This window comes from Trichoderma breve, chromosome 1, assembly GCF_028502605.1.
Source record: "Trichoderma breve strain T069 chromosome 1, whole genome shotgun sequence".
Taxonomy (NCBI): Eukaryota; Fungi; Ascomycota; class Sordariomycetes; order Hypocreales; family Hypocreaceae; genus Trichoderma; species Trichoderma breve.
The window spans coordinates 5,873,996-5,896,907 of NC_079232.1; the positions used below are offsets into that span (position 1 = coordinate 5,873,996).

Here is a 22,912-nt window from a genome sequence, read left to right on the forward strand (position 1 = left end):
ACCTGACGTATGGTCGACGTTGTTTTGTCAAATTATTGGGAGTCGATGCGAGGGGAGCAACGAGCCGCAGGTTATAAGCTCCAACATGGCTGCTCCTGCCAGTTTCTTTTAATCGTGGCCCTTAACACGTCGCTGTTGCCTTGAGATGCAGTCATAATGTCGGGGGTTACACTCGATTTCAGGAAGATAGAGCAAGCAGCCAGTTTATTTAGGGGATGACATCGTTAGCAGCTATTGCTTCGTGCATGGGTATGGATAACTACGGCTTCAAACTCGAATTCGAGAGTTGCGTTGAGAGTTCCGAATACGAAGTAACGAGTGTAAATATAACAGAGTGTAAGTATAACAGACAGATGCTGTGATCGATGCTGTAATATATATTTTATTGAACCTCATTAGCGATTTCAGCTGCTACTGCTTGCTATAACTAATAGCCACCCTCTAGATATAGATATCTAGAGCACAGCATCAATGCCATCGCCATATAGCATTTTGAGGTATCGCAAAGAGTAGAGTCCATTCCTCTTGATCCCTCCAATTTCCCAGCGGAGTGTTTCTTTCCTCTTACTTCTGTATTTTTTTTTTTTTTTTCCCTTTTTCCTTTTTCAGTCTTATAGCTTGTTTGTTCCCTTGCCGTTCGTTCGTGCTTTGGTCATGTAAAACGGAAGCCAATTCCTTGCCCCCAAAACGCCTTGGATTTAACCCAGATGTCCCCTAGGCTGTACCACCTCTATCGTCTCTTGTTTCCCGTTTTGAAGTTGGCATAATGTACAGTATATGTGTAAATGACAAGTATCTGCCGCTTTTTGGATCGTATGTGCGTGTGCGTGTGCGTGTCGTGTGTGTCCCCTCGGTATCCTCTTTCGAAGGGGTTTTCCCCCCGGTTGTGTTATCGTACATTCCCACCGTCCTCGCCATTCTTCATCAACTACTAGACCTTAGGCCGGCGTGTGGAAGAAGCGCAAGATGACCTCGTACATGGCAAACATCATTGCCGCACTGGGAACCGTACGCATGAGGTGAGGTGTCAGGCCACCGTAGAGACCCATGAGGCCTTCTTCCTTCCAGACGAGCTTGAAGCACTGCACCAAGCCAGTGTACTTGAGCTTGCCGTCTCCCATGGGAGCCTGTCGCAGGCGAGTTCGCGCCACCTTAGTAGGATATCGTTAGTGCTCAGAGCTGATAAACGAAGAGAAGAAGAAAAACTCACCTCGTGGGGATAGGCAATGACGGCAGCAACCAGCTTTGCACCTCCAGCAGCTCCGCCATTGCCCAGGACATCCACCGTCTTGTCCCACCAGTTCTTTACCCTGCCGCTGGCCTGAATCGCAGACTCTCTCCGGGCGAGATAGGCCTTGAGCTGCTCATACAGCATCCACTGCATCGTCGACTCGACCACGCCCAAGTAACTCGCGCTCATGCCCTTGTACAGTCCCCTAACGCCCTCGTCGCGAACAACCTGCTTGACGCAGTCCCAGCTGTTGCGATACAGCCTCTGCGTCGCTCCGCCACTCCGTTCAGAGACGTTCTTGTCCAGCTGCAGCCTCGTCTTGACCATCCAAATCGGGTTCGTCGCAGTGCTCGTCGCCACGCCCGCCGTGACACCGGCCAGGAGATGCACCCACGGGGCCTCCTCGCCCTTGTTCCAGTAGTCGGCCATGAGCCTCTTGCCGTTCCCGTACACGTAAAAGTTGATGCTCCTGGCGGGAATGACGCCCACCAGGTTCGGTCCCAGGCCCTTGAACAATGCGCGCGGCCCCTCCGTCCTGTATACCGAGCCCAGGATCTGCAGCGTTTCAGACAAGTGGTGCATTGCGCTGCGCACAGGGTTCAGTCTCTGCAGAGCTTGCGCCTGGGCCTCTCTGGATGCGCGAATCTGCGCCTGGTAAAAGTCGGACTGTAGCCTCGTCTTGAGGACATCGAGCGGCGCCGTAACTGCTGCGGCCGTCATGCCGCCAACTCTAGAACCCAAACGTTAGAATCCTTCACAGACCCGAGCACGGAGGAACAACAAAACAAACATACCCTCCGGCCATGAAATGCACCCATGACTTCGCAAACGGCAAAGCCTTGACCTGCCCTCTAGGACTGTCATCCGGCAGCACATCGCCCGTCTCTCTTGACTGTACCAGCGCCGCATGCTCAGCCGAAGCGTGCGAGTGCTGGAACGGCCGTCCATCGTCTCGCCCTGGCAGATACGGAGCAACAGCCGCAGGCCCCTGCTGCGCCATGGCCAGAAAGGTGCTTTTTGGTTTTGTTTAAAGAAGTTTCTTCTTCTCTTCTCGATTCGACTCGATTCAATTCTTTGCTTTGCCTTCTTATCGAAGCTTCGATTTGGTAAGGGAAGGTCAAAATCGGCGATGCGCAAAAAAAGAGTCGGTTAACCTCGATATACCGCGGTGGGGTTCATTAAAGATTGCGGCAAAAGTTGAGTGGACGCGGGAGAAAGCGTAACGAAGCGGTAGAAATAGTTATTCGCCCAGAGCGTATCGAAAAGGGAGAAAGAAAGAGTAAAACGAGGATTAATGGTGATTGTGGGCAAAAGCTTCGTGAATGAGAGGGGGGAATGAGGCAACAGTGAATCTAAAGCCGAAGAATGATGCGTTTATTGCCTCTTGACTTTTTTTGCGGCTCCGGCTTTTTTTTTTTTTTTTTTTTTTAACCTTCTTGTCCTGTCATGTTTTTTTGTTTTGTTTTAGCTCAGCAACGAGCCGAAGTGGCGCCCTGCAACTAAAGCGAGCGCCGAAGTTACCCCAAGTGGCCAGCCCAAGCGGTACGTACTTCTTGTACCTTGCTTGCTTGTTGCTTTTGTTCCTCGCCATCTGTCCTGTACTTGGGTGTTCATTGATCCATAGTACTCTCTAAGGAATCTCTAGGCCACTTAGAGGATGTTTTATTGGATTTATTAGATAAATAGAGGTAACTTGATAAAGGCATAAAGATAAAAGATTGTCATATTCTCATTGGCTCGCCAAAGGTCGTCTACCCAGACCCAGTCCTATTCATAATCCCAGCATATGCGCATCCCGATATCCATCCCAATCCGTCAAAATGTGGCAAACTTTTTCCCAATCAAATCCCATAAAAAGCAAACTAGTAGTCACTATTGTACTAACCGTACGTATTATCAAGCCGTAGCCAACCATTCTTCACCGCCGTCTTTCATCGTGGGGCTAGCGGTGGTAGCGATCCAAACGGCCGAGGCTCATAGTCGGGGGGAGACAAAATGGCAGCGAGCTGCCCCGTCCGTGGAGGGTTCCTAGGCACGGTAGGGGGAGCCGGCTCGATCCTGGTGAGCCGAGTGGTGGGCAGTAGCCTCCGCGGCAGCTCGGCAGCGGGAGCCGGTGCCAGCATCGGTGCCGGCGCTGCTGATGGACCCGGTACGGGCATGTGGACCTGATCTATACTGCTGCCCGCCCCAGAGCCGCTGGCTGGCCGAGAGCTGCTCCCTGCCTCGGGCTGCGGCGCTGACGCTGGTGCCTTTCCAGCCTTCTTTGCTGATGCGGCCGCAGTCGCTGCCTTCTGGGCTTCGTTATGTATCGCCTGTAGCTCCTCCTTTACAGCTGCGGCTTCGTCGTCAGTGACATTCCTCCAGTTGCACCTCGCGTGTTTCTTAGTGCAGCCCCGACAGGCCGTCAAGTGCTTGACACATTGCAGACGAAGGCGACGGCATCGGTCGCAAGGGGGAAAAATAATATCCCCCTTGTTGAGCGTGTCTGTCTTTTGCAGTACAAGAGGCCGGTGCACCTCCGTAGCGGGGTCACCAGGAAGTACCACTTGGCTGAGTGCTAGGTTCGCAATCGATCTCGAGTTGGAGGCCGCAGTCAGAGCTGGCGCCGCAACAGGGGCCGGAGCCAGTACTGGGGCCGGAGCGGGGGCTGCCGTCTCGACCGCAGGATAGACATTTGCCGGGGGCGGGTGATACGGCGGTGCTTCCAAGGCCGGCGGGGCCGGCGGGCCTTGGCCGGCAACAGGTGCGCCATTGGGCGATCCGGGCTGTGCCTGGTAACCCGGAGGCGGACCCTGAGGTGGGCTGTTCTGCATCGCGGCTATGGTGAACTGGTGGAGAAGGTCTGAATGGATATCGTACTGCCCGCCGCTAGGATTCGTAATGACGGGGCGCGGTGGGTGGTTGATGGCGTGAAAGCTGGAGCTGGGGCCGGCGCTGGAGCTGGAGCCTGAGCTGGAGCCGGAGGCCGAGCTGGAACTGGCACCAACTTCAAGAAACTGCTGCCGTCGGGCGACATCACGGGTACGGAGCTCAAGCCTTTGGTGGAGGATGCGAGCTCTGGCCGCAAGCTCGTCCGCCTTTCTGTGCAGATATGAGGCTCTTTGCTCGAGGATTTCGAGCGTCGCCAGCTCAGCCGCCTCGTCCTCTTCAAAGGTGTGTTCCAACGGGAATCTATCCAGCGCTCCAGAAGATATCAGGCGCCAATCATCCTCTATAATCTCAGCCGTTATTCCGTTATAGACGAAGCGACAACATCGTGAACCATTGGGCTGCGGGATGACCGTGAAGGCTTCTGGATTCGTTTTGGCAAATGTGACAATCTCCAGCCAGGTGATCTGATGATAAGGATTCGCCGAGAGGATTTTGATTGGGCCTTCAAAGAACCTTTCGAGACCGCGGAGGAACCGGGGACCCGTCAGTTTGGCCCCGAGATTCGCTGCCATGCTTTCCTTCCGGTCCAAAACGCCTACATTCAATCGAGTCAGCATTACATCTTCACCTTTTTATGGAACGACGAAGGAGTCATGGCCCGCTTATGCAAACCTACTTTCATAGTCGCCAATGAGGTAGATGATATCGTTAAAGGTGTCGACATCGCCTGGCAAGAAGGACAGCAGCGGGGCATCGGGCCTTGTCACAAAGTTGACGATGGACTCAGGAGCCACTAGGTCATGTTAATAATGAAACCATTCTCAACGTTCAAGCTAGAGGTAGGTAGCTGGAGCAACAAGGTGGTGCTGTAAAGACAAATAAGAGGAACGACAACATACTTGAAGCCAGAGAAGGCGATGCCTGCATGCGGCCGGGTTCGTAAATGCTCGGCTGACGATGGTGAGCGGGGTGGCTACCGGTATCCTCGAGGTCTCGTTTCCGTTTGTGGGGTTCATGCTCCGGAGCATATGCCATGGTGGCCATCACTGCCTCGGGGCTTGGCGGAGAGCGGCTACGGGATGGCGGAGACAGCGGAGATCTGGGGCAAAGAAAAGTCGACCGACAAGCAGGGAGAGAATAATCAAGCAAAAAGCAAAAAGCAAAAAGTAATAAAGACCTGCGTGATCGCCTTGCGTTCGTGTAAGGGGTGATGGGTAAAGAAACCCAGGGAACAAAGCAAAGGTCCCTTCAAACAGAACGCCGTATGCGCCTTGGTACGGCCAATGGATCAAACAAGAATGAGATGGGCAAATCGAGAAGGGGGAGGGCGGAATGGTCTGGGTTATTGTAGGAAAGGAAAATGGAATAAATCCTTGACAAGGTAGACGACCATCATATGCAGCGTGGCAGCAGCTTTTGTCGGATGGCATTGCCCGCTCGCCCAGATGACTGTGGGTCTATCGACGGGCGGCAGCTAGGGGAGGGGGCGTCCGTCAAGAAAAATAAAGAAAGAAATAGGATGGGCTGCTTTTGGTGCTCATTCGTATCACGAACAATGGCCAGAGGTAGCGGTCGCAGTAGTATGCTCAAGCTAGGAATAGCTTCAACAGGAAGGATTTCATGCCCGGTGTATCGTCTGTACTACACAGGTACACCTTACATGCAGGCATATACAAGTTATGTGTGCGTACAAGAGTTCGGCCTGAAGTGCGTGTAGTGGCTAGCTAGAGGTGTGCATCATCTAGTACAGACCAGTCTGCAGGTCGGTAAACTTGTATGGAGTACAAGCGTGATACCATGCTAGCAGGTGCCTGAGCAAGATGTGTACAAGTGTGAAGCACGTAGTGCAACATGTACGAGCATGTACATGTATGTTTCGACAAAAGGGTCCAAGTACAAGCAGGCGGAAGCAAGGGGGGTGGCATTAACCACAAAGAGGATAACAATGTCGAGCAAGGGAGAGGGTCAATGTGGCTTGCAGGATGGCCAAGAGAAGAAGATGGGAGGCGAGAGACGCACAACGCATTGCATTGACATTGATGCAGATTAGAACAAGAGAAGATGGGCGGGGAAGGAAGCGTTCCGAAAATCCACCCTCGATGGCTGTTTGATCAAACTCGTGATGCTGATGCCATCGTTCAGACCATGAGAACGGAGCGCCAGCAACGTCCTCCTCCTTGTTGTCTTTGGTGTCAGAAGAAAGAAACAATCCTCCGTAATCAGTAGCGGAAAGGCGGGAAGGCCATGAAGGAAAAAAAAACTTCCCGGGCGGAAAGAAGAGGAGAGGGGAAGGGGGTGAAAGGGGGGGATAATGACCTGTCTCATCGCGATGGCTAGAGCATGGCAAAAGGCAAGACATGGCAAAAAGTAGGGCGCGGCAGGGCAGCGGCGTGGATAGTGCGTGGTGTAGCAGCTCGATTGACAGGGCCTTGAAGGACCGGGCAGGGGTGGGCTTCGATTGGAGAGGACAGCAGCTCGGACGAAGATGGAGGTCGAGGTGCTTGTCGGTATCCAGCATGGGGCTAATGGAGAGGCGAACGATTCTCGAGAGCGAGAAGCGAGCAACCTGGGCGTTGGCCGGTTGATGTTCCGTTTAGGCACAGCCAGACCCAAGCCGTCCCAAGCCGTCGAGGTCCTTGGTTGCTTGTGTCAGAGACAAGCAATGAGCAATGCCTGGACAGGTGAGAGACACAGCATGGGTTTGAATTTGTCATGGTCGAATGGCATAAGTATTAGCTAGAAACCCCAAATCAGCGGCGAGACCAGAGAGATTGAGCCCTGCAGCCAGACAGCCCTGTTCCGTGTCCAAGACAAGCGAGTACCATTGGCACAACACCGCTGTCATGTAGGCGTTTTACCGGATGCGCGCATCAACAAGGGGACATCCTTACTCGTGCTTGTGCTCTATCGATTTGTAGAGAGAATCCGTACTCGCTTACTGTGTGATCGCTTGCCTCCTTGTCTGCCCTTCGGCGATTTTTTTTTTTTCTCTTTCATTTTGCCCTTGTTTTTTTCTCCTCTCTTTCTTTTAACTGGTGGTGTGTGTGTCTGGTCCCTGGGAGAAGTCATATGTAAGAAATGAACCAAGACACAAACAGCCGTGGAGCACCGGCCGGGCTTCTCACGCTCTGCCGCATGCGCCAAGGCATAAATAATAGGGGGTGCATTGCGCGCAACTCGTCACATATTCTCTTAATGTTCCTTGTAGATACCTGGTAGCAGCTCCGTAGGCGGCGCTGGACCATTGTGACGCCAAACGCCACCAACCAGCGGTCGACTTCTTGTTTGCTCGCAGCATGTGCTCGTACCCAAGCAGCAAGGAACGGAGCAACTGCTGCTCCGCTATCGACCTCGAGCTCCCGACAGCCAAGGTAACCCAAGCCTTAACGTTAAGTGCCGGCTAGAGCATGGCGAGGAGTGATCGTCAAGCGGACCGGGCGGCCCTGCTGTGCCCCCAGAGTTCCAGTAGATTTCCGCAAAGTGGGCGCGTTACGGCAATCCTGTTCCCTGCCTGCAAGTCAGCGAGACCCTACGAGCTAACGCCAGCAGCAGAGATTGAAACCAAATACCCAGGACAGCTCGGCGTGCTAGCTGTGAGACTAGCTAGTAGCTCAGGTTCAGGTCGACCAGGTCAAAGCACGGCCAGGCCCACAGTTGACGACGACAGTGCTAATGTAAGAGCAATGCATTTGGTTGGTACAAGCACTAGACCTAGTGCACACCAGAGATCTGAGTCGAAGCTATTACGACCCAAAACCAAGGTGTGTATGTGCGTGTGTGAGTGAGAGTCGAGGTGTGTTTGATGGTGAGGTGTCCGAGTTTTTTCCTGTTGGCATCGCCTACTACCGTATGCAATGCAGTGGCAAGGAGTCGACGCCGTGTGGCAGCAGCGGGCAGCTTCGCCTAGGCAGCCATAGGACCTTAGTTCGTCCTTGTGTAGCATCTCGAGGGCCGAGTTGGAGGCCGACAACTGGCAGAAAGCCCGAAGAGACACCATCCCATGGCCGTCCGTGAATGCAAAGGGACGCTCCATACGAGCAGCAGCTGGTTGGTATACCGTCAACACCGTGTCGTAAGCCTACCCACATATGCCTTACCAGTCCTCGTAGACCGTCCGGTGCAAAGAACTCGTAACAATTGACTGCCAATGCAATGCGTCGTGATGGTGTATGCATATCTGCCCACTGGGTGCAATTGTCATGCATCAGAAGCAAGCAAACCGCGTGTCAAGTCGAGTGTGTGAGCAGACAGGGAGCCCAAGTCAAGAGCCCAACACGGACAGACATCGATTGGCCGCTGCACTGCCGATAGCCAGCGAACCGGCTGCATGTCGACTCCATCCCGGTCTCAGCATCTCTCCCGGCTCAGTCTCCCATCTGCCGTTTTTCTCATCCAGCCCTTGTTGGAGAGGCTCCAAGCCGCCTCCCGGGGTTCACCACAGCGTATTCGTACCCCTCCCCCCTTCTCTCTCTCTCCATGTTCTTCCTCTTCTTCTGCTCTCTTCCTTTCTCCTCCTCGCCTGGAACCCCCGTTGATGAAAGATGCTCTCTGGCACATGCCCTCTCCATCTTGCTCGGATGCCAGCCGTATCGCTGGATTCTCGTCGCCCAATCTGATCCGCCACCTGTACTCCGCAGATTGTTGGGTTCCGCACCGCTGTAGTAGAGGAAATTCCGAAGGCTCGCTTCTGGGCATGGAGAGGAGACCGGAATCCATGGAGCGACCTGATATGTACTCGTATATACGAGTAACTATGGGCTGCCGCTTCTTTGCTGCCACAGAAAGGATCCTTCGTAGAAGATGGAGAGAGTAAATGCAGGCGAGGAACGACGGCGGACGAATGGCAGGCATATGATTTGCTTGTTGCTTCTGATAACTGCACGACTACGGTGGTGATGCAAGCAGCGGCACAAGTTCAGTTGAGTTTCTACTCGTACATCCTCAGGCCTAAATACATTTGCTGGTCCAAGCTTTTTGCTGTCCTGTGCTCGTTCTTGCCTTACCTTGTCTCGACATGCCTGGTAGCTTCCCAGCGTACCTTAGTAGGTACTATTACCTGGTAGGCCGGGATGCGGCTCTGACGGAGAAGGAAGGTTGTGCGGCCGCGGCTTCTGCAGCTTGTCAACCGACGTCTGGCGTAAGCTCCGGCTGGGCAAGGAATGGGAAAGAGCGGAAAGGAAAGCCCCTTTTGCTTCTTCTTCTTTCTTTTCCATCCCTTGGCTGAATTTCATGTCTTAGCAGGGGAAGAAAGTGCGAAACTTACCGTATACCGCCCTGGAGCGCTTAAGGCTACAGCCTACAGCTACTTAGTAGTACCTGTAGTAGTACTAGGTACCTTGAAGCACCTAAACCTCCAGGGCTACTAATAACCTAAGCTGTTACCAGATGCAGTAGATGCTGCAGTAATACGACCTCCATTGATCTCTAGCTCAGCCATCCGTGGCTTTACAAGGATCTCATCATGGATGCCCAGGTGGTTTATTTTGTCAATCTGCTTTGTCACTCATGCTAATGTCACCCAGCTGCAGGACAATACATGCATTCTGATGCCGTTGACTGCCAGCGATTTCTACCTACCTACGAGTACGAGTACACTTTCAAGGCTATTGTACCACCTGGTAGGAGTAGGAGCTGGCCACACACATCTCAGCATATTGGGATTATCTAGCTGCAGAAGCTCGATTCTGAATCACGCCACAACACCATGAGGTAGCAATGGCAAGTCTCCCACATTCCGGCATGGGGCGCGATGGACCACCAAGGTTCTTACATATGATGGATCAGTCACAGGGGAACAGTGCAAGTTACGAAGCATCTACTACCTACCTTGGGACTCATAGATACGGGACGAGTCCTCGCAATACATACTCGCATTACTCCCACCTCTGTTACGACGCACGCATACGCACACACATCACTTCCACTCTGAGTAGGTGGCAAACCAAGATCCCATGTCGATGTAGGCCAAGCAACGATGAGAGCATGCACAACCGGCGTGGAACTAACTGGAACGGAGCAGATGCTGGTCCTCCGGAAGCTTTTCTGCAACAACTTTATCGGAAGATAACCACCTTTAATGCGACAACCCATCGTTTACCGACGAGAAAGATTTTGCATCAATCATTGGTTACCGCTCCTTGTCGAATGTCAATCAACTAGGCTCCTCGGAGAACTTTGTACAGACGGAGTGCTTGCCGCCCGATTCCATGCCAGACAAGGCACACACTGGCTAGCTGGCGGCACCTACTTTTAATGCAGAGTAAATTGAGCAACTTCCTATTGCTGCTGCTTGCATCGCTCGTGCTTCACTTACTGTAGGCGACTGCTAATAATACCTAGCCGATGCTACGTGTTTCGGCCGGCTTGCTCTCGATCCTCAGACCGGCTGCACCTCAGAAGCACTGAGGAGCAGAAAGGGAACAGGCCCGGCCAAACCAAAGTGGACCGCCTGGTGCAGTAACTACTACTACTAATACGATGCTACCAGGTGGTAAGTTGGGCGGGCACCGGGGATCTATCCTTGACGTGAGCTGCTTCATGTCTCGGTGATGCTTATAATCGAAGAAGTACCAGGTACGGACGTGTTATATATAAGTGCCCTGTAATATGCACATACAGCTCCGCCCGTACCCATCAGATGCGCTTTTGCTGCCGAGAAGGAACAGAGAGACAAGGGGGGAATGGCTCCATGTATTGGTACAGGTTCCCATCAAAATTGCATCCTTGTTGTTGGTGTTGTTGCTGCTGCACGGAACGAGCATGTGCAGGTAACTGGTCAATCCAGTAAGTACCTAACCCTGCCATGCACACAAACTGAAGGGCCTTGCACTACGGAGTACCAAGGAAGTACATGCGCATACACCAGACACAGCTAGTATCTCTGGAATTATACTTACTGCCCGGCACAGGCCATACTCCGTAGTCTGGGATCTTTGGTGTTGTGCATGTCAATTGGAACCCTTGAATTGAATAAAAAACAGCTTCACATGAGAAATAGTGGTCCGTCCCGCCCTAGTCCTAATCGGGCACAAGCCCCTCCTCCCTTGCTCCCCACCTCTGCCTTTGCCAAAATCCCAGCCATCATGTAGCATCACATCCCGCACCGCAAGCTTCAATAGCAGCAAAAGCTCTTCCCCCCAAACTCGACCAATCCGTTCCCCCTGTCGCCCCGGGAAAACAACGCAGACAATCCAACAAGCCAATGCGCAGCAGCCATCATGTCCGATAGACCTTCGCACAGAGGCGGCCGCGGCGGTGACCGAGGCAACTATCGAGGCCGCGGAGGAGCAGCCGGTGGTGGCCGTGGAGGCGCTTCAGCAGCCCAGGGCGAGAGGCCCAAGAAGGAGAATATCCTGGACCTGGCCAAGTACATGGACAAGGAGATTACCGTCAAGTTCAATGGCGGTCGCGAAGGTAAAAAGAATAGCGACAGGATTCAAGCTTTGAGATGACTGACTGACGTTTGTGTGAATGAAACAGTCCGTGGTACTCTCAAAGGCTACGATGCGCTCATGAACCTCGTCCTTGACGAAGTGCAGGAAACCCTCCGAGGTCAGTGATTCTTGCCACGGCTGTTACCACGGAGCAACAATTCGCTATCATTCTCGACGTGGCCTATAACTAACCCAACCTTCCCAACAGACGAAGAAGGCAACGAGTCATCCCGGCCCCTTGGCCTCGTCGTCGTCCGCGGCACACTCCTCGTCCTCATCAGCCCCGCCGACGGCAGCGAAGAAATTGCCAATCCCTTTGCTCAGCCCGAAGAGGACTAAAGGAAAAGAACTGGATAGCCTCCCGCCGTCAAAAGAGCAAAAGGAAGATGAAAGAATAAAGCAACGATATGCAATCTTTGAAAAACAATAATTGGGCAACAGAAAAAACGATATGAATGAAGGGGAGAAACACATACAAGTCACAATATCAAATGGGTCGGTTTCTATAAGATACCCCGTCCGCGAGAAGATGGAAACAAAACATACTTGGGAGCTGGCGCATACGACTGGCTGGCTGGTGATAGAATTCGGATAATGGCAAGACTCCCATCGCCAAAGGAGAGGGAACGTGTTGGAGATGTGTACATCAGTATGGAACCCGAGATTTCGATAATCCCAGGTTGGAGGCGCCTTTCGAGGCTTCGAGGGAAGATAGCAAAACGAAGGGGAAAACACGACACGTTTGGCACCTCTTGAGATACGACCGTGAGAGGAGTAGCAATTTAAGCGACTCCCTCATGTTACGACTCGATTAGTTCTTCTAGGATATGTGCAGTACCTCACAAATAAACTGAACGCTGCCAATATCCACCCTGTCCCTGCCTCGAGCCTACGTGTGACAAAGTGCAGCGTATTGTGAATAGTAATGTAAATTGATTGACAGTAAGTATATAGCTTTTTTTGGTGTTATGTATCTGTGGACATGCCCTCTCCAGTTTCTCTCCCCCTCTGTCCTCCAATCCCCTTCCATCTTGCATCTTGCACTCTTGTATTCTTTCTTCTATCTCCTCCCATGCCTTCTCACATTATCCAGAACAAAACATAACATTTCAAAATCGTTCAGTGCCAGCAAAAGCTGCTGGCTACATTGTTGTAATCCATTTCGTTTTCTGTCGCAAATTCTCATCGACCCCTTTGCCATGGTCTCTCGCAGAGCAGCCGCGTCCTGGCCTTGTCTTTTGGTTTTGGTTCAGCTCATCGTAGCAGCAGGGCTCACCGGACACCGTCAATGGTTTGTTCGCATTCCCCCTATCCGTCTCTTCTCCCTATGCGATGTGACTGGGCTCCATCTCCTAAAAGGTTCTGCCCGGCTTGGCCGCCTTTATCAATTCGTTAAATGCATTTACTAGTTGCTTCTTCAGCTCCTTGTAGCTGACAACAAAGCTAGTCTGCTCATCTCTGCTGGTCAGGCAGATTCTCTCGTCAACGCCGGCATCGAGCTTGTTGAGGCAACGTATCATGTGTCCAATGTCCATGACAGGGTTCCCGTTGCTATCCACCTGGTGGAAAACGTAGTCTCTGAAGAGCTTCAGCATGTATCGCTCTCCGTTCTCCGACCAGGCTCGGTCGCCTTCAAACTCCTGTCGCTCATTGACAGTGCCGAGCTTCATCATGAGCCTAGCGATCCTTCCGTTTTCTAGTTCACGGAATAGCTCAGAGTTGAGCGCATCTGCCCTATGCTGGCTCTGGTCAAAGGCCGCTACAATATGGGTCGCTATCCCTTGAATGAACTCGTCAATCGACTTGTGTGCCGGGGCAGGGGTTGGCGTCAGCAACCACGTAATGGTATCCCTCATTTCTGCAGAATAGGTCCTGCTCATCTGCTCCATGGCCGCATTCAAGTTGGTGAGCTGCAAGGGGAGGGTGCCGGTGGCAAGGCAAAGTAGGGTACGGCCGAAATGCAGCAAGTCTTCTTGCTGCAGTTCTTGGACTGGCCGTCTAACGTCAAAGTGAACTACATCCAGTACGGAACACGCGTTGAGGCGAATCCGGTTCTTATCCGTCAAGATAATCTTGCTAACGTCCACACAGCGCGCTGCGAGGTTGTTGTCGTGTATCGACTTGAGGGCCGTGGCAATCTGGGAAATATACCCCCAGAGAACCTGTTCGGTAATGGGCGGCTTTGGCTGAAATCGGCCGCCTGCCGCCACAGTTGGCGTGAGGTGTGCCTCAGCCAGGGTCTTGGATAGCGGGTGGTAGTCCTGCACAAAGATGAGAGAACTGTCTCCGAAAGCCCTCGTAGTGAAGGCATCGTGGATGCTGACAACGTTGGCATTATCAACCCGTTTCCACTCCTTTACGGATCGAATAGCATGCTCATTTGTCAGTCGAAAGCCTTCCAATCTCCGCAGACAATAAAGATTGCCATTCTTGGACGACGTGGCTTTGTACACCCAGCTGGGGTATCCAAATATGTTTGCATTTTTGCGATGGGTCGTATCCAGGGCGACCAAGGAGTGGTAGTTCTCCAACTGTGGCAGCTGGGAATTAGGCATTACTTGAAGGGCAGCTTCCGACTTCTTTTGCATTTCCTCCCTCAGCTTCTCCGGTAAGAAGAACTCGTGGCTGAGGCGATGGTATGGCATCAGATCTTCTCGGTATGGCCCTATGGGAGCGTAAAGATGATGCTGTAATGGTTGTAATGGGGCAGCAAATGCGTTTTGAGTTTGAAAATATGTAGACTGAGCGCCAGCCATGGCATTATGGTCTTCAGCATAAGGGTTAAATGGTGTCGTGGCCATGTTTTGGCTTGACATCCCAAACGGATCGTATGTGACGGTTCCATCTTGTGACGTCCCATTTGTTGATGCAGCCTTGGCCACCACCGTTAGTGGAATCGAAATTGGAATTTGATGAGCTCCTGTGGGGACAAAGGTGGAAGGATATGGGACAGGAGGAGTAGGGGCATCTGGGAGAGGAGGTCGTACAGAGGAAGAGCTGAGATCGAAGCTGGGCGTGAATTCCCGTATAGAAGCAGGGTTAAACATGGGTGCCTCGGTATCTGGTAAAGTAGATGGCGTAGCGGCTACAATCAGATACAGTTAGCACAAAGAAACGAAGCGTTCGAAATGGCCATGCTTCAGACTTACCTCCTAGGCCACGCGGAGTGAAAGATGGGGCGGTGACAGCTTGTGAGGAAAATGTAGGCTTCTTATTGATAGGTTGTAGAAGTGAGGGCGTAAAAGATGGCGACTCGACATTCAGCGCCTTTTTCGAGCTATAACGAGTAGCAGGGTCAGTCACAGCCATGAAGCATGAACCAGGAACCAAGAGAGCATGTGCGCGCGTGTGTGCATAGCGTCGACGGAGATGGGGGTAGGACTCGGACTCGTTGCTCTTATATCTGGCATATGAAGGGGAATCAACACCTACTTGTCTTGCTGGGGCGAATTCCCCTTGGTCTGATCGTGCGAAAAGGAACACCCCTGGTCCTCATAGCGACAATGGCCGTAGATAAGAACATTTCTGCAGAGCGTCTCCTTGTTTTCTGTTCACGGTCAGCCTGATCTGGTCTGGTCTGGTCCAGATATCGGTTCATGATATGCTGCTGAAACCCACCTCGTGTTTTGGGCCTTGGGGAGCCAACCTGGCGCCGCATCTCGGCAGTTTGATATCGCGACGTCGCCATGGTGGTCAATTGTGTTTCTCGAAAAGAGTGCCGTCCCCTGGGCCGGATCTACGACTTCTGGAGGCGGGATCAGCTTATGATTTGGGCGTCGGAAAGAGCACGGCAAGGAAGGGCAGAGGTCGGAGACGGGATCAGATATGTTTGGTCGAGTTGCGAGAGAGAAGCAGAGAAAGCAAAGGCTAGATGACGGTGAAGGAAGAGCAAGGACGAGGAGACGGAGACGGGACAAGGAGGAGGAAGTAGGACTTGTGGTGGCTTGGGTTGTGTTTTGTTTATCAACATACTGGATGGCAACAATCGTCTCCCATGGCTCAATTGATCGGGGCGGCGTCGCGCCCATGGACGAAGGATAAAACAGGCTCGAGCCCGGCCAAGACAAAAAGTATACGCACGAGAGTTGGTGACGAGCAGCCGCGCCTCGTCGCCGCTGATCGGGTTGGTGTCTTTGGAGGAGTGGGGAGACGCCGCCATCTCGGAACTATGGTGGAAGCCAGATGCGGGTGCTAGCCGGGGTTGAGCCGAGATAGGAGCCCAAGGCGGTACGGTTTAATACTGTACTGTACTACAAAAGCGTTCAGTACCTGGGCGCATGCAATCAATCCAATAAGAATTCGCACTCCATTAGTGTAGGTTGGCGGGCGGATAGAGGACTGAATAACTTCTAAGGTATGTCTAGCTACTACATCTGGCATCTAATACAGGCTCTGCCCTTGATAACGGCTTTGAAAAATACAGAGTGCCATTCAACGGACTCGAATTATATGGCGCTGTTTCCACAAACCCTTCAGACTTGTACAAGCTAATGGCGGCAGTCATCTTTGACAGTGTGTCGAGCAGCATCTCGTCATAGTCCGCGGCTTGGGCACATCTCACTGCCTCTACCAGTAGAGTCCTAGCTACCTGTCTCCCACGGGCTTCAGGATATACAAATAGTCGTTTGAGTTCGCAATGGCGTAGCCCTGTAGGTCGCGATTCAAGGTATACAGGCTCAAGCTCTATAGGCCGCAGAGCAATGCAGCCAAGTACTGTGTCTGTTGTTGCGTCCACAGCGAGGAGAAGCGCCCCAGTGGGCGCTGCATATTTCCCGGGCAACCCGTTTAGCTCGGCAGTGTAATTCTGGTGAGTCAAATCTTCGTCAAGCCATGTAGTGTACTCTTTGAAGCATTCGACTACTGCTGCGAGATCTGACGAGGAAGAGGCTTGGCGAACAAGAACGGACGAGGCGGTAGGTTGTGTTGCCATGGTATCTTGGCGCCTAGTTACAGGGTAGGTATCTTGTGTATCGGATGACAAGATTTGAGTCAACCACCTTCAAAGTATAAAAGACTTAAGAATAGTGCGGGCAATTTACTTTTCAATACATGAGGATTAACGTCTTAAAATTATAGATTAAGGGGTGCGATGAGTATAAACTGCAAATCTCAAGTGACGCATATGATGCATTTGCCGGTACCGGAGTCTTGTAGGATTCCATACCACCAGGTGCTAAAGCACAGTGGCTCTGTGGCACATGATTCAGCAAAGTACTTAAGAACAGAGGCTGCGCTTGACTCCAGAACAACCTGGCAACCAGGCGAGTTGACGCAAAGTGTATTGCTGATACTTCTAGAATCTGGCTTTTCTGCCGACAAATGTATAAGCTTATTTAGCTACGAAGATTATAAAAGCTTTCCTCCCCGGCAATCTTTTCTTGCAGACGAGCGTCAACGTGCTTGTGGATCAGTGAAGAGGCTCGGGCAAGCCTAGGCTGTTGGGCTCCGCTATAGCGATGAGGTAATGCGGCTTTGATGCAGGCACACCTCCAGCGATAAGCCAACTGGAGCCCGCTGTTATGACACTTGCGACAGCTCCAAGGTTCCTTATCGACGTCAACTTGGAAGCTTCAAACGCAACACAATTCCCAACCATCCGTGGTCAACCGTTCAAGAGGAAGAACGTGGTCACATGGACGACACACAGGCATCTTGATCCCATTCCTCATCCTTCCGGTTTCCTGTCGTTTCCCCGCCAAAGATGGCCGACAACGCCGACGATACGGGACAGCTGTCACCAAGCCAGCAAGATGCCTTGCAGCAGTTTATGCAGTTGACAAACCAAGAGGCAAAAGATGCCATCCCGCTGCTAACAAGATCGCAATGGAATGTGCAGGTAAGATGATATAGTTGACTGCGATTTCTGGGATGCCCTTCTTGACCTCTTCTTGATCAATCTTGGTATATGTCGTGCGTCGTTGTTAACCTTCGCCCGCGATGCCTAGATCGCCATTACCAAATTCTTCGACGGCGAGACAGCCGACCCAGTTGCTGAGGCAATGGCAGCTCAGGAAGCTCCGCGCTCGACCGCACGCCACGAGAATCTTCAGGAGAGCTTCTTGGTGGCACCAGACCGATCATCTGCATCGAGCCGGCGAAACCGAACCGACGCTGCTCCCCGGGTTGTGCCCTCGCCGCCCGTGATCCATCGGACACCATGGTTTATTGGTCTCCTGCTCACGCCGTTTAGCTGGGGTTGGCGGGTTGCCTCAACTCTCCTGCGCACGATCGGATACATCCTAGCATTCTTACCTGCCTCCATACGGCCGCGAACTGTTACAGCTGGAATTGCTACGGGCTTCCGAAGCCCAAGTGGTCGACGGATGCTTATGCCCCGGGATGCGGCAGCTAGATTTAGGCGGGAATTTGACGAAGAATACGGATCGAACAGCCTCTCATTCTTTGAGGGCGGCATAGCCCAGGCCCATGACCTGGCTAAAAAGGACCTCAAATTCCTCCTCGTACTGTTCATGTCTCCTGAGCACGATGACACTGAATCATTCATCAAGAACACACTACTGGCCCCAGAGGTTGTTGAATTCCTCAACGATCCGGCCAACAACATGATACTGTGGGGAGGCAACATTCTCGATTCAGAGGCATATCAGGCAGCTACTGAATATGCTTGTACAAAATATCCCTTTTCAGCCCTCGTGTGCTTGACCCCAAAGGAAGGCAGCACTCGAATGGGTATTGTCAAACGATTGGTAGGCCCAATGCCTCCTTCAACTTACTTGTCAGAACTGCAAGCCGCCATGGAAAAATACGGCTCCGACTTGAATAGGGTGCGGGCCGAAAGGGCTTCACAGGAGCTGGCTCGTAGTCTGCGTGATCAACAAGATTCAGCTTATGAACGGTCATTGGCTATTGACAGAGAGCGCGCGCGAGAGAAGAAAGAGGCTGCCGCTGCCGCCGCAGCCGCGGAGAAGCGAGCTCTGGAAGAGGCTGAAGCAGCTGCTGTACTGGCTGAGAAACGGCGACAGTGGAAATCATGGAGAGCCCCGAGGATCCTACCCGAGCCTCCCGCAACCGACAGAAAGGCTGTTCGGGTGGCACTCAAGATGCCCGAAGACTTGGGAGGAGAAAGAATCGTCCGGCGATTTCCCCACGACGCCCCCGTTGAAGAACTCTACGCATTTGTCGACTGCCAGGACATTCTGCGCGGCGAAACTCTGGAGGAGGACGAGGTAGACGAGCCCGAAGACTACGAGCACAAGTACGAGTTCCGGATAGCTTCGACCATTCCGCGTGTGGTGTACGAGCCGAGCAAAACTGCGACGATGCTGGAGACGATTGGCAAGTCGGGTAATCTCATTGTGGAAGACCTATCTGATGACGAGGATGAGGATGACGAATGAAGAAGCATGATAGACACATGACACTACTGATGGGACTCCACGTAATTTTTCTCTCAAAATATAAAAACAACAAAAAATAAAAGGAAAATTGATCCAACATGACTAGTCTCTCTTGCATATAATACCTTGCAATGATTTGACTTACGACTCACGTGTGTTGCAAAGCCAAGAGGCTTACGTATAACAGCTTTGCTGACGGCAGTTGGCAGATGAGGTGATGAAGAACCACCTCAACCCCATCCACCACCTTTTCTTCAATCTACAGTATGGTCAAGGAGATTCAGATGTGTGCCCGAGAATTACAAAGCAAAAAGGGTAGGAAGATGGAGACGAGGGCTAGCACACGTGAGGCTCTATGGGACCGGAAACAAGTCGGGAGTATTCAGACTGTTTGTCGTGGTGACCCTGTCTCGGCATCTTGGAACATGTGAGCATACTGATCCTCCACCATCTGCACAATGCCGTGAGCAAACCACGAAGCATTACGTAGAGCCTGAGGCTGTGCAAACAAAAACTTGGTCAAGTCGACACATGGCGGCCTCCCAAGAAAAGGAGACCAGAGCCAAGTTGAAGGACGAATGAGATAACATGAAATCAGCGGGAATGGAGTTTGCTGGCCACTCATGGCGGTTGTTAGCTCTGGTTTTGCCCAATGGGGTGTAGAGCTGGCAGCGAAAGGGTGCTTGATAGTTTTGACGGCCTTGCCTCCTCCACATCCTTATTGCTGTTAAGCTTGTGGAAGTTGGCATGGCCTGGTAAAGCCGAAGTTCCATCACGTTTGTTAGCGGGCTGCCACAGTGACATTCGAGCAGCACACCTACGAAGGTGGCCAAGGTGGTGGTGCTATTAAGAGGCTTTCGAATTACCATTCGAATGTGTTTTAGAAGTTCACCTGTCAAGTTTGGTTTCATAGGTGAAAAATTGGTATTTCTATGAGTACGTAGAGTTATAGAGTTAGCATATCAAAGTAGTATCTATCTATGAGGAATATTCCACAGCTGAACAATGATTCCATCTAGAAAAAAAGAAGACCTGGACCCTTAGAAATAAAGTGCCCGGTACTTGGAATGGGCACCTACTGGCTCTAGTGCTGCCAAGTACCTGCTAACGCTCTGTAGATCAAGCTGCGCCGCTTTCCATTACGCACTTGGCCGATTGCTGAGCAGCAAACTGCAAGCGTTCCCGTTATTACTGCATTCATACTAACTCGTCGCGCATCCCCAGACTGCCTCAAGCAATCAAGGTACTTCAACGGAGCCCGCGGAGTACTTTGAAACAGTACGCATCTGTCGCTGTATCACTTGGTACCGTACCAGGTATCGCACCAACGCTCTGGACCCTTGCTCGGCTCGATTTAGTGGTCAATGCAGCGGCTAATGCATGTACCAGATACCCCAATTTTCTAACGATGGCAAAGTCGCATCTCCTCATCGTTTGGAGAAATGAAGAGACAGACCAGGCAGCCACGGGATTAAAGCCGAAGAGGATTGATTGTCAAAAGCCGACAAACAATATTGAGGTCCGGATTCTCGCAGGTCAGTTGGCAAACAAAAACAAGATAGGTCGAAATAAAAAGAGAACAAAAGTACACTGATTACCCTGGCGCAAGTCTCCGCGGATTAGACGCATCATCCTATCTACAAAGTACCTAGTCTGGTAATCTCCGAGGCTCTGGCGCAGTATCGAGGCAGCATTGACATACCTCTAGTTGCAGCTTTGTTACAGGCTAGTTGAGGTGCTGGCACCGGTTACAGACTTGCAACCCCCAGCCCAAAAAGCTCGAATACTGCAACCACCAACAATCCTCGCCTCTCCCCTCTCAATCCTCTCAACCTCGCAACTCCTCCAATCCTGCAGCCCCGGCCTGGGTTTTCTTTCTTTCTCCTCTCCTCTACCAAGCTTGACGAATACCCGCCTCGAACCGAATGACACTGGCAATATCCCGCTCTTGATTCCGGTGCCTCTTTGTCCTCCGTTGTGCCCCGCAAAACCTGCCCAACGCGCTTCCCATCATCCGTGCTTCGCGATTTTCTACCAACGACGCCCGAGGAGACATAATCTCGCTCAAGATGAAATCCATGAAGGGCCTTTCTATGAATAAGATGCTGGGGAGCATCAGGAAAAAGACCAGTATGAGCTCAACCCTCCTTCCCTCCCTCCCTTCTTGAGCCGGCATCTTCCCACATGTTCACGATGGGCGCCAAGGCGATGATGATGCGATGCTCTCCGCATACTTTCCCGGACCACTCGAGAAACTGCAAGTCCCAAAGTGCTAACTATCCCTTCCTTCATGATCGACAGGTAGCACAGATCGTTCAGCTGCCACGACACCAGGGGACACCCCCGAAGTAACGGCCCATAACAGCGTGGTATGTTTCGGTTCGGCCTGTTGCTGTCTCTACGGCGCAACGGCCTGTTGGGTTTGGCGCGCATCCCTGGACTAACCGAACCTTTGCAGAAAGCATTTTGCGAATCTGGCGGAACCGCAAAGGTACGTAACCCTAACGAAACCCCTTCAAGTCCCTCCTAGCAATGTCTGCTAACCGATCGCTTGCTTGCCGTTGTCGAACAGAGCGAGGAAGTGCTTTTCCTCCCCCCGATTGTCGATGCCGCCGAGTCCTCACCCACCGCCGCTGCCGAATGCGCACGCATCATTAGGAAATACATGTCCAAGGAGTATTCCTCGCGGCCGTCATGGCAGTACAACGCCATCATGCTGATGCGGATACTGGCCGACAACCCGGGCGAGACGTTTACGAGGAACCTCGACACCAAGTTTGTAGACACAACTCGGGCGTTGCTCAAGGGCACAAAGGACAACAGTGTGCGCCAGATCCTCATGGATACGCTGGACGACTTTGAACGCACCAAGTTTTACGACGAGAACTTGACCCTGATTATTACACTATGGCAGGAGGAGAAGGAAAAGGCGATCAAGCAGCATGGAGTATGTGGCATACACCTTTGATCCCATCCTTTTCTTTGTAGTCCAAAGAGACGGCCAACTAACATGGAGGAATAGGGTCGAGCACCTACACTACCGCAACGCCCTCCGCAGTCAGCGGCGCCTGATAACGGGTATTCCCAAAACTACTTCTCCAGGCATCACAGCAACCACCGGCTACCCGAACCCGTCGAGCTGACTAGTCGGCTAGAAGAGGCGCGGTCCTCCGCAAAACTACTAGAACAGCTTGTCATCAACACACCGGCAGTCGAGTTGCTTGAGAACGAGCTCATCAGGGAGTTTTCTAACCGATGCCTGAGTGCTTCAAGGAGCATCCAAGGCTACATGGTGTCGACCGATCCCGCGCCAGACAACGATACCATGGAGAGCCTCATCGACACCAACGAACAGCTGCAGACTGCGCTTAGCCAGCACCAACGTGCTATACTTAGCGCCCGAAAACAGCTGGGTCTCAACGAGCGATCCGAGAACCCATCGCCTGCTCCTGAACAGCAATCACTTCACGGCTCTAATGGCGTTCAGGGATGGCAGGTCCCCAATGCATCGTCATCTAGATCTAGCCCCGCCCCTCCCAATGTCTCAGTTGGCAACGGAAAGGGCAAAGACACCGACCTTTATAGCCCTCCGTCTCATCCTCCACCAAACAATGGCAAGCAGGTAGACCCGGGCCGCGGCAGAGCTCCTCCCCCGGAGTCCGAGCCTCTGGTAGATCCATTCAGTGATCCGCAACCAGGTGGTGCCAGCTCCAATGGTCATCTAGCCGTCATGGATGAGCCTTTCCACCCTGGTTTTGGGTTGAATAACCATCGAGATGGCTCGTCAACACACGGCACCACTGGATCCGGTGTTGCTTCCGAGAATCATTCGACACACAATTTACAGCCTGACTACCAAGTTTCAGACGACGAGGACCTTTATACTTCTCCTCCGAAGAGCAGCAAGGAGCCCATGTATCGATACTGAGTAAGCGAATTGAGAGCGAATTTCGAGGAGAAGAACAGGGATTTACACACCAGTATATTTGCAGATGGGGATACACAGAAAATCGCAGGAG

General features: G+C 52.2%; 6 protein-coding genes across 6 annotated transcripts; 3 read left to right on the top strand and 3 right to left on the bottom strand.

The window, feature by feature from the left end:
- Positions 1–938: 938 nt before the first annotated feature.
- Positions 939–2,231, bottom strand: T069G_01724 (mitochondrial carrier protein domain-containing protein; the record flags this gene model as incomplete). Its single annotated transcript, XM_056168934.1, has 3 exons — positions 939–1,151; positions 1,211–1,961; positions 2,026–2,231. 3 exons carry the CDS (start codon positions 2,229–2,231, stop codon positions 939–941), a joined length of 1,170 nt encoding a protein of 389 aa, XP_056034250.1.
- Positions 2,232–3,162: 931 nt separating this feature from the next.
- T069G_01725 (uncharacterized protein) lies at positions 3,163–5,137 on the bottom strand (the record flags this gene model as incomplete). Its single annotated transcript, XM_056168935.1, has 3 exons — positions 3,163–4,697; positions 4,779–4,895; positions 5,002–5,137. The coding sequence occupies 3 exons, from the start codon at positions 5,135–5,137 to the stop codon at positions 3,163–3,165; spliced, it is 1,788 nt and encodes a 595-aa protein (XP_056034251.1).
- Positions 5,138–11,319: 6,182 nt separating this feature from the next.
- T069G_01726 (LSM domain-containing protein) lies at positions 11,320–11,874 on the top strand (the record flags this gene model as incomplete). The annotated part of the gene is made up of 3 exons (XM_056168936.1): positions 11,320–11,515; positions 11,582–11,653; positions 11,744–11,874. The coding sequence occupies 3 exons, from the start codon at positions 11,320–11,322 to the stop codon at positions 11,872–11,874; spliced, it is 399 nt and encodes a 132-aa protein (XP_056034252.1).
- Positions 11,875–12,887: 1,013 nt separating this feature from the next.
- Positions 12,888–15,223, bottom strand: T069G_01727 (uncharacterized protein; the record flags this gene model as incomplete). The annotated part of the gene is made up of 4 exons (XM_056168937.1): positions 12,888–14,620; positions 14,685–14,812; positions 14,968–15,082; positions 15,154–15,223. 4 exons carry the CDS (start codon positions 15,221–15,223, stop codon positions 12,888–12,890), a joined length of 2,046 nt encoding a protein of 681 aa, XP_056034253.1.
- A 2,013-nt stretch (positions 15,224–17,236) lies between these two features.
- On the top strand, positions 17,237–18,893 carry T069G_01728 (UBA-like domain-containing protein; the record flags this gene model as incomplete). The annotated part of the gene is made up of 2 exons (XM_056168938.1): positions 17,237–17,371; positions 17,481–18,893. 2 exons carry the CDS (start codon positions 17,237–17,239, stop codon positions 18,891–18,893), a joined length of 1,548 nt encoding a protein of 515 aa, XP_056034254.1.
- Positions 18,894–20,962: 2,069 nt separating this feature from the next.
- T069G_01729 (GAT domain-containing protein) lies at positions 20,963–22,821 on the top strand (the record flags this gene model as incomplete). Its single annotated transcript, XM_056168939.1, has 5 exons — positions 20,963–21,023; positions 21,195–21,262; positions 21,352–21,384; positions 21,466–21,840; positions 21,916–22,821. 5 exons carry the CDS (start codon positions 20,963–20,965, stop codon positions 22,819–22,821), a joined length of 1,443 nt encoding a protein of 480 aa, XP_056034255.1.
- Between the last annotated feature and the right edge of the window lie 91 nt (positions 22,822–22,912).